Source organism: Trachemys scripta, chromosome 23, assembly GCF_013100865.1.
Source record: "Trachemys scripta elegans isolate TJP31775 chromosome 23, CAS_Tse_1.0, whole genome shotgun sequence".
NCBI lineage: Eukaryota > Metazoa > Chordata > Testudines > Emydidae > Trachemys > Trachemys scripta.
This window is the reverse complement of record NC_048320.1, coordinates 7,398,380-7,413,692: the sequence shown is the minus strand read 5'-3', so window position 1 is coordinate 7,413,692 and position 15,313 is coordinate 7,398,380. Positions and strand designations below refer to the sequence as shown.

General features: G+C 43.4%; 1 protein-coding gene across 12 annotated transcripts in view; it reads right to left on the bottom strand.

Moving 5' to 3' along the window:
• The window catches only part of TANC2 (tetratricopeptide repeat, ankyrin repeat and coiled-coil containing 2), a 593,041-nt gene that overhangs the window by 169,407 nt on the left and 408,321 nt on the right, over positions 1-15,313 (bottom strand). For all 12 annotated transcript variants that reach the window (XM_034755956.1, XM_034755955.1, XM_034755959.1 and 9 more), the window contains one exon: positions 1,369-1,517. In XM_034755956.1, the coding sequence (XP_034611847.1) occupies positions 1,369-1,517 (149 nt within the window). The remainder of the gene's footprint in view (positions 1-1,368; positions 1,518-15,313) is intronic.

Here is a 15,313-nt window from a genome sequence, read left to right as displayed (position 1 = left end):
AAGAGCAAAGAAGGGTGCTGAAAACTTCAGTCTGAAGAAGAGGAGCTTTCCTGAATCACCGGAAAAATAAAAAATGGCCAATCACACTTCAGAGACGCAGACAAATTTATTATTCCAGTATCAAGTCAGTCCAAAGAGGAACCAAAAACTACATGAGAGCTTTTATTTCACCACAAAGACAAGCTAGACAGTCATTGCTTTGTTAGCCTACCAAAGCAGATGTAATAAAAGGAACTTCAGGCAATGAGTAAGAAAAATAAGCCTGTAAACAACAATACCCACTTCCCTCTATGGTACTAGCATGGCCTTTTTAATCACCATATCTGAGCACCTCACAATCTTTAATTATTTATTTTTCACAATAGCCCCAATTTTCACACAAGGAGCTGAGGCACATAGAGACTAATGATGAAGTGGGCTGTAGCCCATGAAAGCTTATGCTCAAATACATTTGTTAGTCTCTAAGGTGCCACAAGTACTCCTGTTCTTTTTATGGAGACTAAGTGACTTGACCATGGTCACACAGTATGTCTGTGTCAGAGAGCAGGAAATTACCCTTGGATCTCCCGCGTCCCAGGCTAGAGTCCTAACCAGTGGACCATCCTTCTTCAATTAACAGACTCCCTTTTTTTGGTTTTCACTCTCACCCCATCACATCTCAGTTTGGTAGAAATGTCCTCAGCTTATTCACTTCCCTGTGCGGGGAGTGAGTCTACTGTCCAGAGCAGAAGACTAGGAGTGATTACTACAGAACTGGGATCCAAAGTCCTTACTCGGGCAAAACTCCCAACAAATTTACTATTCAACCAGCGCCTGGCTGCCACTCTGTTCTTGAGACATCCAGAAAGTTGAGTTAAGTTCAATGAGAATTTGACAACAATAATTTGGTGTTTGTATATATTTTCAGCTTTGAGCCATCTCAATATGTGAATATGAGCAAGTCATGTAAGCAGCTGTAAAATTAGGATACTACTACTTACCTGCCCCACCAGGGGATTTACGAGACTTATTTAATGTTTCTAAAGTACTTTAAAGGCCTCACAGGAAAGGTGCATAGAATACGAATTATTTTGAGCACTATTATCTAATATGGTAAGAGAGGCTATTGTCCCTTAGGAAGCTTGCAGCTCAAACAGGAAAATGACAGAAACTATCACAAATGGTATCAGCTGATCCCATAAACATGTATTGCTAGTGTGTAATTATGACCCACAGTTTAATAATATGGTATTATTAGCTTTTTCCTTTTGTGAAAATCATTCCATCTCTACCACACATACACCATGTGATAATTACAAAAACTCATGTGCTACATCACAACCAACCAATTATTGCTGTACATTTGTAATGCCGAAGGAGATCTCATACCTGATTCTCATCCTGCACCTCCATGCTGTACTGGGGCCCCGGCTGTACCTCTGTGACTTTCTCGCCAAGGAGGAAGCCCAGGCGAGTCATGAGTGTGTTTGCTGCCTCATCTACGGATGGAGGGGGTCCCAGCTCCTGCTCAGCTTCACCTGAACAACAAGAAAAACATAATTTATGATGGAAACTGTTTAACTTTACTATTGTTTACCCACTGTTTTAATGGTATAGCCAACTTTTCACACAGCAACTCCATTATACGGGTTTTCAGGTCAAACACATCTTCTCTGTCTCACTCAACACTATTTGCTGGACATTCTTTGGTTTAAATTGTCACTTTGCATTTCTTTTAATACTACCCTTTATTCCTTCTCTTTCTGCTTATTCTCAACACCTCATTTTAGGCAAGATGCAGACAGTCATCCCTTTCCCCCAAAGTTCATGACAAAGCCCTCTAGGCTCAACCAAGAGATGGGACTTTGCTAAAATGCAATCCTGAAACCACGCTCCTCTCTCACATACACAACCAAATGAGTCACCTCTATGTCACCATTTGCAGAGAACTCATGACTGTATGTGAATTGTTTGATGTTCTGTTAGCAATGCACTCAAGTGACATTCATACCAGTAGGCCCACAGTTTTAAGCAGCTGAAATTCATTATTTCATAACATGAAGGGACTTGTTTAAAGACTGATCTATTGTTCATTAGGAAAGGTAGAGTAAGATAATAGTCCCTTTTTCAGCCTGTCCCAGGGCCAAACAAGGCAGTTCAATTCACATACGTTCGTAGTCCAAAACTCACAATTCGAGTGCACTCCTACAGCCCTTTGGTAAATTAACCAAAGTCTTTCATACTCTCAAAAAGCATTAAAAGCAGAGGGTTTTTTTTAAATCTACTGAGAGATCCAACAACTTTCGTGCAGCCGTTCTACAAAAAAATAAACTGAGAAGGATTTTTGTCACACCTGCTATCTCTGGGAAAATATTGCACAAGAAGCCATAATAGTTCCTAGGATGATATTATTATCTATCAGGTCAAATACTCACTTTTTGTTTTTTCAGAATTTCCAATTATGAATTTACTCATGAAATGCACAAGCTTGGAATGTGTGCTGTCTGCTAGATAAAATACATTTAAACTCTCAGTACCTATTTGCAGCATAGACTATAGTGATTTTGAAGGAGGCTATTGGGTAAATGATACATAAACAAAAGGAAAAGTAGACAAAAATGTGGATGCTTTGGACTATTTTATTAATTCCCATTTACTTCCCACAAGAGCCCTTCTTTTTAACTGCTCTAAAAAGCTTCACAGAATCAAATCATTACTGCTAAGGGTCTCTCAAACTGACAAAAAACTAAGATTCAGAAAGTTGAAACTTCACTCAACACGTTCTGTTGTGCCAAGGAATATAAATGCCACATAGAGTCCCCTAATATTTCAAAGCAGCGTGAACACTTGTACCCAACCATGTAGATCAAGCTAGAAGTTCAAATTTTAATCTGAATCTATGGACTTTTGTCAGTTTCATTCAGACCCTTATTGTAATTCTGACATAGTAGGTTGTGTGCTTCAAGTCAGATATTAGAGCCATGCTGGTCAGTCCAGCATGATGAGAGAAAGGAATACTGTCCAGTGATTCCTTTGAAACAGGGATCAAGCCAGTCAAAGTTGGAAAGAACAATATATGCAACCATCATCTGCCAGCCTTCATTTGTTGTTGATCTGTATACCGTCAGAGGGAATGCACTCTAAACCACAAGACCATGCCTTTTTGTACAGTTGTTGCACGGACAGCAAAGTCCGGATCCCAGAGCAAGTGCTGGTGTACACAGGCTTCCAGGTGATCACCAGCAGTTGAGGACCCATGTTAGTGAAACCTGCTCAGTGCAGGTCTACATGACATGGCAGTAAAACACTCAGCCACTGGCACCTTAGCTGCACTAGTGCTCCCACCATTACTACCATCAGTAGAATTGGACGGGAGTTAATGTAGGTGAAAAATTTTTCCTAGGAAATGCTAGAGTAATCAAAGCCATAAGGAGAAGAGAATAAGTGCTGGAAAGGAAAATGTTCAGCATGTTGACTATAAGCTATAGGTGTGTCTATATATGTTTATGCATATTTTTTAAAACCTAATATCTAACTAACTATACTGTGTTTCTAAAAATACTCAGCATCTGTCTCTTTTTAGGACAGAAACATGGTGCAAAATAACAGGCATATTTCAATTTCAGGCTGAGACTTGAAAAGTATCAGCTTAATTAGAAAAAAAGTATCATCTTAATTAGAAAAAAAAACTTCAAAGAAACATCAGGAAATGCAAAGCTATATGGAAGACAGGAGAAAGGACATAGTGCTGGGGTAAACACAGGCTCCATTAAAATTCCAAACATTGAAAACAGACACTGAATTATCCTGACCATGGGGCTGTTCTATACAGAGGAGCAGACATAAAGCTGAAAGAGAGAGAGAGAGAACCCAAAAAGTAAGAGTTAAAAGAGGGGCAAGAAGTCTGGCTCCTGGCTCTAACTTGAGTTAAGATCACCTCATGGCCAGGTTATTAATTAGTTTAAATTAGTTAGCATATTTACGATGTTGGTTAACAATGTGTATTAGGTTAGTACTGCATTTATAGTGAGAATTACAATGTGCTTCTACTCTGGAAAGTGATAATAAAAAAGCATAATTGGTTTCTGTGTTTATTGCCTCTCCATCTCTACAGATACAGGGCTCTCAATGAGAGTAAAAATTGTTTTTTTTCTCCCCGATCATCAGTGTCCCAAAGGTAATCCAGGACCTGAAAATGAAGTTCTTCCCTGTTCAGATCAACATCAGTAACAAAGATCCTGTAGGCCAAGTTCTACACATGTGCAACTTGAGTTCCAAGAGGAGTTGCGGAGAAGGAACTAAGGGCAAAACCTGGGCCTGCAATTACAACGTAGGTAATTATTTTTGGGATAATGTTAAATCCAGAATAAAAGCCAAATCCGTTTCCCAAGGCTGTTCTAGCGCTGCAATGCTAGTGGCAGTAAAACCTTATCCTAGTCAGAACAGTCAGCAGACATGACTGATATACAACAAAAAGATCTGTTGAGTAAGATGGTGGCATTTTTACACAGTCACTTTTCTGAATAGAACCCCATTTTAAAGCTCATTTACTTTTTTTGGATCTACCTTTTTTTCCTTGAATGAAATGTATCTTACTCTACATCTTATCTTTCCGTTCTTGAATACAGATGTCAACATTCCCAAAAGGTGCTGGAGAACTCAGTATACAGTTAGGGTAGAGGGAGGTTGGTTTTTTTACATGTCACTCAAAGCTATTGCTGAAAGGTACAATTCAGTTGAAACTATAACCTTGCATGAGAGCTCAATAAAAAGATTAGCCCGCTGCTCCTAGGGATCCCAGTTCAAGGTCAGAATTTCAATTCCCAGAAGCATAAAACAACTTTTCATTGTCTCGATCATACTAATGCAGATTAAAAGAGCTTTTAAAAGGATATAGATAATGTTGATTAATGAGGATGATTAAACAAATACTTAGTGGGGAGTGTACCTTAGTTCACAGATGCAGCATCTCATACACAACATAGACTCCACATTCATAATAACCAGCAACATTGTGAAATACGCGCCCTGAATTGTCTTACATGGAGACTTTGCTGCTATGAAAATGAATGAATTCTTCACCCAGAGACCTCGCTTCCAGTCATCAAGGTGAAAATACTACCATATCCTTCGTGAGAATGGAGGGCTGTGTGATTCTGCTGTATGGGAGACTGCCTGCAGAGAGACTGAACCCAGCTCTGTGTGTGGGCAGAGGTTCTATATGTGTCACAGTCCAGTGGGGATCTGGAGGCAAGGCAAGCCTGTGGAAGATCCCCTGCTAAAGCCCCTGAAGAACTTCCCACCACACAGCCTAGTTACTCAGGCCCTGCCTTCACTGAGAAAAAAGTTTTTTTTTTTTTTAAACCTTGGGGGTAACGAACACATGACCTGTGAGTTATCCTGAAGTAAAAACACAGTGAAAACCAGGCACTTCAGTTTTACCACAAGGTAAACTCATTGAGGTCGACTGCTGGAGGAGGTATAGGACTGCTTACCTCAACAGTAAAACTAAAGTGCATGGTCTTCATTGTGCTTTCACCTCAGACAGGTCATGCATGTTAGTTACCCGAGGTAGAAAATGCACCTTTTTTAGCAGTGAAGACAAGTCACCAGACTATGTACTGTACTGGAGACTGGTTTGGGGTCTAAAAGTGCAAACGAAGGAATGGACTGCATGACAACCTCAATTAATTTCATGCATTGCAGTGGTGCATGGAGAGAGAAGCAGTTTCATCAGTAGCCAGGTCCAAACTATAAAGCTCTGTAAAGATCAAACCAGTGCCTTGAATTACACTTGAAAGCAGAGGGGAACCCAATGCAGTTTGCTGAGCACAGGTGCAATGTTTTCATACCAATCCATTCCACTAGGCAAGCAGATTGGTGCATTCTGGACTATCTGAATGAAACAGGATTGAAATACATCAGGCTGAAATGCATGATTATGATTAGCTAGTTTCAGCAGTACTTCCAGAGTACACTGGGTACTTTGTAGAGTTTGTGGCAGAACAGCTGGTTTCATCTGTCTCAAAGTAGAAACTGCTCTCTAAACAGTCAGAGCTTGACCATTTTGAGTCTGTAGGTTTAAACTTGCACACACTCTTCTGTTCTATATTAACCTTAAGAAGCCTGCAAGTGGTATAACACTGTCATTTACCTCTCAAATAAACAAACTGATGAGCTTATTCTAAGTCAGAGCACCTTGAAATGGCTGGATGTGGTCTCATTATAGGGAGGATAACAGATGTCTGCACAGTGATTACAACTCTAATTCACTTGAAAAGTTCTGCGGACGTCACAAAACACGAAAAAGCACAATTCAAACAATTTATAAATGCCAGCCAAGTCCTGAGCGTGTCAAATTTACCATAGAGTCACCAAGTGTTATTTTATTATAACTTTCAAAGTACAAAAAAATTGGAACTCAAGCAAGGTAGTGTAATACTGGATTATTCTGCCTTTGGGCTTCATGGTTTTTTTTTTTAAAGTTTGAAACATTTAATTAACTTGATATCCTGGAAGAGACAAACCAGCTCCTAGACATCAATGCAAGGGTACCTGTTACTCCCCTTTCATAGTTGATGGTAAGATATAATGCCCACTCACTGAGTTCAGTGAAAGGGCATAACCATTTTATCCTCCACCACTATTTATTCTATCCCTTGAATACCATGGACCAAATTTTGTAAGTAATATCCAATGTATCAATGATAGTATCCAATTCTAAGCTCAGCTACATGCATGCAAGGCCACTGAAGTCAATGGGACTGTGTGTGTGAGAGATCAGAATTTGGCCCATAGGTTGAAGTTCTGGTTGTGTGTCATATCAACTCGCACATTTCTACATAAGCATTACAGTAATACTATAGACAAAGCCAAAACATCTCTCTGCAACTCAATCCATTAGAAGGGAGTTGGAAGGGAGGGGGGGGGCAAAAAAGACTGTCATTTTATGTCTAACATGCTATGCATTATGTCTTCACAAAGAGGCAAGTTAGTAAGAGATTTCCATCTCACCGCAAAAAGCGACAGAGCCTGTGGCACCTTATAGACTAACAGAAGTATTGGAGCGAAGTGGGTATTCACCCACGAAAGCTTATGCTCCAGTACTTCTGTTAGTCTATAAAGTGCCACAGGACTCTTTGTTGCTTTTTACAGATCCAGACTAACACGGCTACCCCTCTGATACTTGACACCATCTCACTGTGTGATTAGAAGGGGCTGTAAATTATGCCACTACTGTATTTTCGAAGTCACCACACTAAAAAGGTAAACCTCATTTTTTCCCAAATGCAGTACACAAAGAAATACATTTAATAAATAAATTAATGGAGATATCCTGTCTCCTAGAACTGGAAGGGACCCTGAAAGGTCATCAAGTCCAGCCCCCTGCCTTCACTAGCAGGACCAAGTACTGATTTTGCCCCCGATCCCTAAGTGGCCCCCCTCAAGGATTGAACTCACAACCCTGGGTTTAGCAGGTCAATGCTCAAATGCTCCCCCAATTTGATCAATCACAATCTCTCCTCTAACACCAACTCCGCCCTTTACATATTGCTAAGTGGTTTTAGAGCTGCAGAGCATTTGCATATTTTAACAAGGGATTTTGTATATGGGGTGTTTTTTTTTTCAAAGTTTGTTTCTTGGAGCTACAGCCTCCAAAAAGTGCAGTAAATCCAATTGCAAAAATGAACCATTAGCTCTGACCTGGCACTGAAAATGTCACATTACAGTGATGTCTGTGCCCGGGCACTGGTGGAAAGTGACTGGATGGTGAATTGTATGTAGGCTCTGGAAGTGAAAAGGCATTTACAGAGGGATGAACGGGAAGATGGGACTGAGCCCTTTCTTTACCTTCCCTATACTGTTCCAGGAAGGCTAAAGAGAGGAGATGGTTTTTAGTCTCCTTGCCTCCTTTTATCTTCACCTTCTGAAACCTTCTGTCCATCCCTAACCTTCCCAAGTTTCAGAGTAGCAGCCATGTTAGTCTGTATCCGCAAAAAGAACAGGAGTACTTGTGGCACCTTAGAGACTAACAAATTTATTAGAGCATAAGCTTTCGTGGATGCATACGAAGAAGTGGGCTGTAGTCCACGAAAGCTTATGCTCTAATAAATTTGTTAGTCTCTAAGGTGCCACAAGTACTCCTAACCTTCCCAAGACTCCTGGTGTCCACCCCACACCCTTAAACAAAGTTGTAGCCTAGCTGCTTGCCCTGGACTCCAGTGGTGAGCTACTGGTCCATCACCATTCCGTTGTTTATGTGATATTGTATTCTGGAGGTATATCCCTGATTCTGTGGCAGGAATTCAGGATGGTGAGATGACTCGCAGAAGACAGGAAGTCCATCTTTTCCCTTGAGCGCTATGGATGAAATTTTTAGATTCACAACACCACAAAACACACAGCCTAGGGAGAGGCAGAGCTATAGTGACTGTAAGCCACTTTTGCAGCCGTCAAATCCTGGGCTGTCCCAGAAGTGAGAGAGACCCATGAAATAACTGAGGTAGAGCCCTCAGGATTACTTCCATTTTGACAGCCTATCACCAGCTGCCTAGAAGCAGCCTTTCTGCCCAGAATTTCCCCGGTACTGTATGGGGGTCCCACCCCGACATATCTGATCTGTTAGAGTCTTTTGTACAAATAGGGTACACACTCCAAATGCAGACTGTATCTGTTGCAAAAACCCTTATGACATTTCTCTGAAAAGTAAATTACAGCGCAGCAGCAGAACACAATGTTAAGTTACATACCACGTAAATTATTTACAAGTGATGTACATATTTTCGGGCAGAGGGGTTGTATGCAGAACATCAATCTCTGAGTAAATATTCAGGGTGGAGTTTGTAAATATATTGGTTAGTGTGCATCATACATGCCATTAAAGATGGCTTTTTATAACGATACAGTATTTACCTTTTCCAAGATATCTGCAAGATTTCCTACATTCAAATACTGCAGAGATCATGGTAGAGTTAACTTCAGTTAATGGTAAAGAGCCAGTTTTTAATGGCGATCACTGTTTGACCACCACTGCTCTGAATGGAATGTTAGACCTGCTCTGGTGTTTGTGACAATGGCCCCGATCCAGCAAAAACTTCAACATGTGCATAACATTCAGCAAGTGTGTAGTCCATTGACCTAGCAGGACTCAAATTACACATGTGCCTAAGTGCTCTGTTGGATCAGGGCTGATGTCATTCTCTGGTTACTTGGAGGCAACGGAATATACAACCTGTCATTCTACTACAGCTAACAGAGATTTCCCTTAGCTTAAGTGATAGGGTCTGGTTTTTGGACTAGGAGGCCCTTAGTTATAATTCCTGAGTTAAAGTAGTCATGGAATCAATATGAGATAGAACTCTCTGAAAATATGATTTATTATTATGTGCCAATAATGTGCTTGGTGCTGTACAAGTTACAAATGCAATTACAGTCCCTGCCCCAAGGATCTTATTTATATGCAGCATTAACCTAAAAGGTTGATCAACTTAACAATGTATATTGAAGTTACACATTCTCTTAGAGTCACCATCACTGTCCATAGTAATAATGGAGTTTGGTTGCTGAGGTCTATCAGAGGGATTCTCAATCTTTTTCTTTCTGAGGCTCCCTCAACATGCTATAAAAATTCCAGGGACCAATGTGTAAGGGGGGGCAGTTAAGGGCTCCTGGCTTCAGCTGCTGGGATGGGGTGGGGTGGGCGCATGATCTTGGGGCTTTAGCCCTGTGGAGCACCAGGGCTCCATCTGCTGGCCAGGGGGAGTGAGGGAGAGATGTGCCTGGGGCATAGGCACAGTTTGACTTCTATTGGGCGGGGGGGGGGGGGGGGGGAGTCAGGGCCCGGAAGGGCTTGGGCCAGCTCTGCACACCAGGGCCCAGGGAGGGAGCGCCACATCCACCCCCAACTCACCTCAGCAGGCCACCCTGCCTGTCTGGGTTGGGGCTGGGGTGGTGGGCACAACCAAAAATTATAACTCAAAGGGGGAGGCTCAGCTCACAAAGTTTGAAAACTGCTCAGGGTCCAGACGGGGGGGAACTCGGGGCTGTGTGCAGGCAGGGTGTAGTTCAGGGTGCAGGGAGGGGGTAGCTAGGGACAGTCTGCAGATAGGGTAGTAGCTCGGGGTGCAGCGAGAGGAGTAGTTAGGGGCTGTGTGCGGGCAGGGGGTAGCTCAGAGTGCAGAGAGAGGGATAGTTAGGGACTGTGTGCCAGGAAGGTTGCGGTCGCTGCTCCCCGAGGGCTCTGCTAGCCCCAGAGCTGGGTCCACTCACCAGGGCGGCTCTTACTGGCTACATGAGCAGTCAAAAGGGGCTGGGAGCTGAGGAGCAGCCACCCTATGCTGTGTGGCTCCAGCTTCCTGCCTCTGATCTGGCCGGGGGGGGGAGCTGCCCCCGGGACTGCGCTGTTCTGGCACTGCAGTTTGGGGGGCACCACCCCTTTGTGCCCCCCCATCTCTGCCCCTGGGCTCATAAGAACAGCCATATGGGGTTAGACCAAAGGTCCATCTTGCCCAGTATCCTGTCTTCTGACAGTGGCCAACGCCAGGTGTGCCAGAGAGACTGACCAGAACAGGTAATCATTAAGTGATCCATCCCCTGTCACCCATTCCCAGCTTCTGGCAAAGAGAGGCTAGGGACACCATCCCTGCCCATCCTGGCTAATAGCCATTGATGGACCTATCCTCCTTGAACTTATCTAGTTCTCTTTTGAACCCTGTGATAGTCTGGGCCTGGGCTTTCACAACATCCCCCGGCAAGGAGTTCCACAGGTTGACTGTGCGTTGTGTGAAAAAATACTTTCTTTTGTTTGCTGCCATGGACCCCTGGTTGTCACATAACAAGAAAAGATAAATTACCTTTGTTATACTTGTCCGCATTCTTAACTGAGGTCCAGCTATAACAAATAAATGTATTGATTTCACAAAACCTTTCTACTGTGATGATAAAAATAACTGAATTTATTGTTTCCCTCACTCAAAGAAAAAAGGCAAAACTGGATGGTGATAGTGTTATGATTCGATAATTCAAAAATAGCTAAAAAAATTTTGTGCTCAACTGCCAGTTCTGAGGAAAGCAGCTACTATTTAATATATAAAAAATATAACCAAAACATTATCTTTCAGGCATAAAGAGCATTTATCTCAAAACAACGGGAAAATTATATATGGTACAAGCATAAAAATAAACACACACACACACACACACACACACACACACACACACACATACTCTCCAGCTTTAGAATGGTGGCTGTTCATAAAGTGACGAAAAATGCCATCTGCCATTTCTTTTTTTAAAAGCAAGATTAGCTAATCATTTAGTACAGTACTATGATTAAAATTATATATCTAGCTTTAAAAGAATTTGAACCTCTGAAGAATGTCTCCAACACCACCATTGGTACTTAGACTGTAGTGTTCATGTATGGTGGAGGTATAGCTCAGCTTGGGTAGAGCATTTGACTGCAGATCAAGAGGTCTCTGTTTCAAATCCGGGTGCCCCCTTCCTTGTTTTTATATTTTGACTTTAGTAAAGCTTTTGATACTGTCTCACATGACCTTCTCATAAACAAACTAGGGAAATGCAACCTAGATGGAGCTACTAAAAGATGGGTGCAAAACTGTTCCCAGAGAGTAGTTATCAGTGGTTCACAGTCATGGTGGAAGGACATAACAAGCGGGGTCCCGCAGGGATCAGTTTTGGGTCCGGATCTGTTCAATATTTTCATCAATGATTTAGATAACAGTAGAGAGAGTACACTTATAAAGTTTGCAGACGATACCGAGCTGGGAGGGGTTGCAAGTGCTTTGGAGGGTAGGATTAAAATTCAAAATCATTTGGACAAACTGGAGAAATGGGCTGAAGTAAATAGGATGAAATTCAATAAGGACAAATGCAAAGTACTCCACTTAGGAAGGAACAATCAGTTGCACACATACAGAAAGGGAAACAACTGCCTAGGAAGAAGTACTAAGGAAAGGCATCTGGGGGTCATAGTGGACCACAAGCTACCTATGAGTCAACTGTGTAACACTGTTGCAAAAAAAGCAAACATCCTTCTTGGATGTATTAGCAGGAATGTTGTGAGCAAGACACGAGAAGTAATTCTTCCGCTCTACTCTGCATTGATTAGGCCTCAACTGGAGTATTGTGTCCAGTTCTGGGTGCCACATTTCAGGAAGGATGTGGACAAATTTGAGAGTCCAGAGAAGGGCAACAAAAATGATTACAGGTCTAGAAAACATGACCTATGAGGGAAGATTGAAAAAAAATGGGTTTGTTTAGTCTGGAAAAGAGAAGACTGAGAGGGGACATGATAACAGTCTTCAAGTATGTAAAAGGTTGTTAGAAGGAGGAGGGAGAAAAATTGTTCTTTGTAACTTCTGAGGCTAGGACAAGAAGCAATGGGCTTAAATTGCAGCAAGGGAGGTTTAGGTTGGACATTAAGAAAAACTTCCTAACTGTCAGGGTGGTTAAGCACGGGAATGAATTGCCTAGGGAGGTTGTGGAATTTTAAGAGCAGGTTAGACAAACACCTGTCAGGAATGGTGTAGATAATATTTAATCCTGCCGTGAGTGCAGGGGACTGGACTAGATGACCTCTCAAGGTCCCTTCCAGTCCTGTGATTCTATGTATGTTGTAGTATCCACATAGTGAATTTGAAGCTACTTTTCTACTATGGAAGGAGATTTTACCCTGAAACATGATAGTTATGATAAGCAGCAGGTTTACTGAGTGGTTAGGGTTCAACCCCATGACCAAGAGACCTAGCCTGAAATCTTCTTGTGTGGCGTTGGGCAAATCAGTTAGCTTCTCTGTGTCTCAATTCCCCATATAAGTTTCTTAGATAGAAAGATTCTGCATCTATACAGAAGTAGAAGAATATATTTTCTTCCCCCTCAGGAAGTCACTAACTGAAGCAAAAGTAAAAAGGCTGGGGTTTGAGTAACAGCATAAGAGCTTAGGAATTCCCATGCCCAAAGAGACAAAAGATTCATCTAGTCTACTACCCCATCTCTGAAAAGAGCCAATTGTAAATGCTTCAAAGAAAGGAGTAACACCATCCAAGGTTACATAATGTCTCTTACTTTGCAATGCTTATTGAGCTCCGGGATGACTTTTCTTATTTTGGCTAGTCATTAGCTTCGACCTAGGGGGCTGGTATCCTGCTAGTGTTGTCCACATTGCTGCAGTTTCTATTCTTATTCACACAAGAATCTATTCTTTTTAAAGGGTTACTAAATTATTTGTCTTCAAAATATCTTGTACTAATGATGTGCATAGATTAACTAAAAATGGCATAAAACACCTTTCCCTTTATCCATTTTGAATTTTTTACCTTTTAATTTCAAAAATTAAAATGACTCAGACTTGGAGCCTTTCAGCTAGTGGATATGGGGTCAGAACTGAGAGACTAGTATTCATGTGTTTGCTGCCAGCCCAAAGGCTTTGTTATAGATGTGGGTGGGAGACTAAATATATGAAGCCTGAGTTGCTGAGGGCCTGATCTCTCACTGACATCAGTAAGAGGCATTAAGAGTCCTCACCAACGTGCAATCCGTCCTCAAAGGGGAGGACTGGGGTTAGAGAGAGAAGAAAATTGTGCTAACCCAGTATACTTTTTTTTTTTTTTTTAAAGAACAAAGAAAAAAAACTAGTATCCCTGCTTTTGCACTGTAAGAACTTGACAACCTTTGGGATTTTTTGATACTGAACATTCCATTATTACCACAATGTTTTACTAAATTAGATGAGACCAACAGTATTTAAGAAGTTACAAAAGAAACTTAATCCAACTCTTACACGATTGATGAACAGGAAAGACACACTAATAGTTTCTGGCTTTTGTCCTGAATCTCCAGAAGTGACAGGTAACTGTGCTCTGTATGACTCACACTGCTTTATGTAAGAGAAATAAATAACAGCTTTTACACAGATGTGAAACAGGTTGTCCCTCTGTAGATTAAAATACCACTCATGTTTAGACTATCTGGTGTTTTACTGGCCAGGTCAGAAGAATCTTGGAAGGAGTAAATCAGAGCATTGAAGTCTTAACTTTGCTGAATCCACAGACGGAATTCAGGAGCAGAAAATATAAAGTAATTTCAGAAACCAGCATGGTACCAACATCCAATTTTCTAGCATGGAAATTTTAAAAGTGAGGGCCTGAGTGAGAGCCCTGGGAAAGCACAGCCAAGCAGTACTAGCTACTCAGACTTCTGTACTCACAAGTGCCAAATTCTACCTTGCAGCTACTCTTCCACAAACCCAATGAAATCTTTGGGGTTGCACAGCTGCAACTGAGGGCGCAATAGCACCCAAGAAACCTCTTGAATTAAAAACAAACCTGCCTCCCCAAGCCTCTGCAGCTGGTTGCTCTCCCTACCTTGTTAGGCAGCACAGCAGTGCCCCTGCTAGCCACCTGACAAACAAGAGCCACAACGCTGGGTTGTGGATGAAGAGGAGAGTGCAATACTCTGGCTGGTTCTGAAAGCTTCAGAGAGCCTATGTGCTGCCACCCTCTAGATCAGGGGTCAGCAACCTACGGCACAGCAAGCCGATATTGAGCACCACGCTGCCTGCCCACTGAGAGGAGGAGGAGGGGCGGAGGGGCCGGAAAGCGCCACGCTGGGGGAAGAAGCGGGGGAGGAGGGAAGCTTGGCTGCAGCAGGACCAAGCTTCTTCCCACAGCTTGGTGCATTCTGGCCCCTCTGCCCCCTCCTCTTCCCTCTCCAGGCCTCGATGGCCCTTGCGAGGGGGCGGGGGAGGAGCGGCAGTGTGCACACAGCTCCGTAGAAGAGGCAGAGAGAGGTAGGGATGGGCCTGGGGGAAGGAGGTGGAACAGGGCATAACCCTCCCAGCCCCCTGCCATGAGCCGCTCAGGGCAGGGGGGCTGGGAGCACCCCCACGAGCCGAGCACCCCAGCCTTCTGCCCTGCACCCCCCACACACCCTCCAGCCCTTTGCCCTGACCTCCCCCCAACACCCAGCCTTCTGCCCTGCACCCCCCACACCTCCCCCCAGCCCTCTGCCGTGACCTCCCCCCAACACCCAGCCTTCTGCCCTGCACCCCCGCACCCCCCCCAGCCCTCTGCCCTGACCTCCCCCCAACACCCAGCCTTCTGCCCTGCACCCCCGCACCCCCCCCAGCCCTCTGCCCTGACCTCCCCCCAACACCCAGCCTTCTGCCCTGCACCCCCGCACCCCCCCCAGCCCTCTGCCCTGACCTCCCCCCAACACCCAGCCTTCTGCCCTGCACCCCCGCACCCCCCCCAGCCCTCTGCCCTGACCTCCCCCCCAGACCCAGCCTTCTGCCCTGCACCCCCGCACCCCCCCC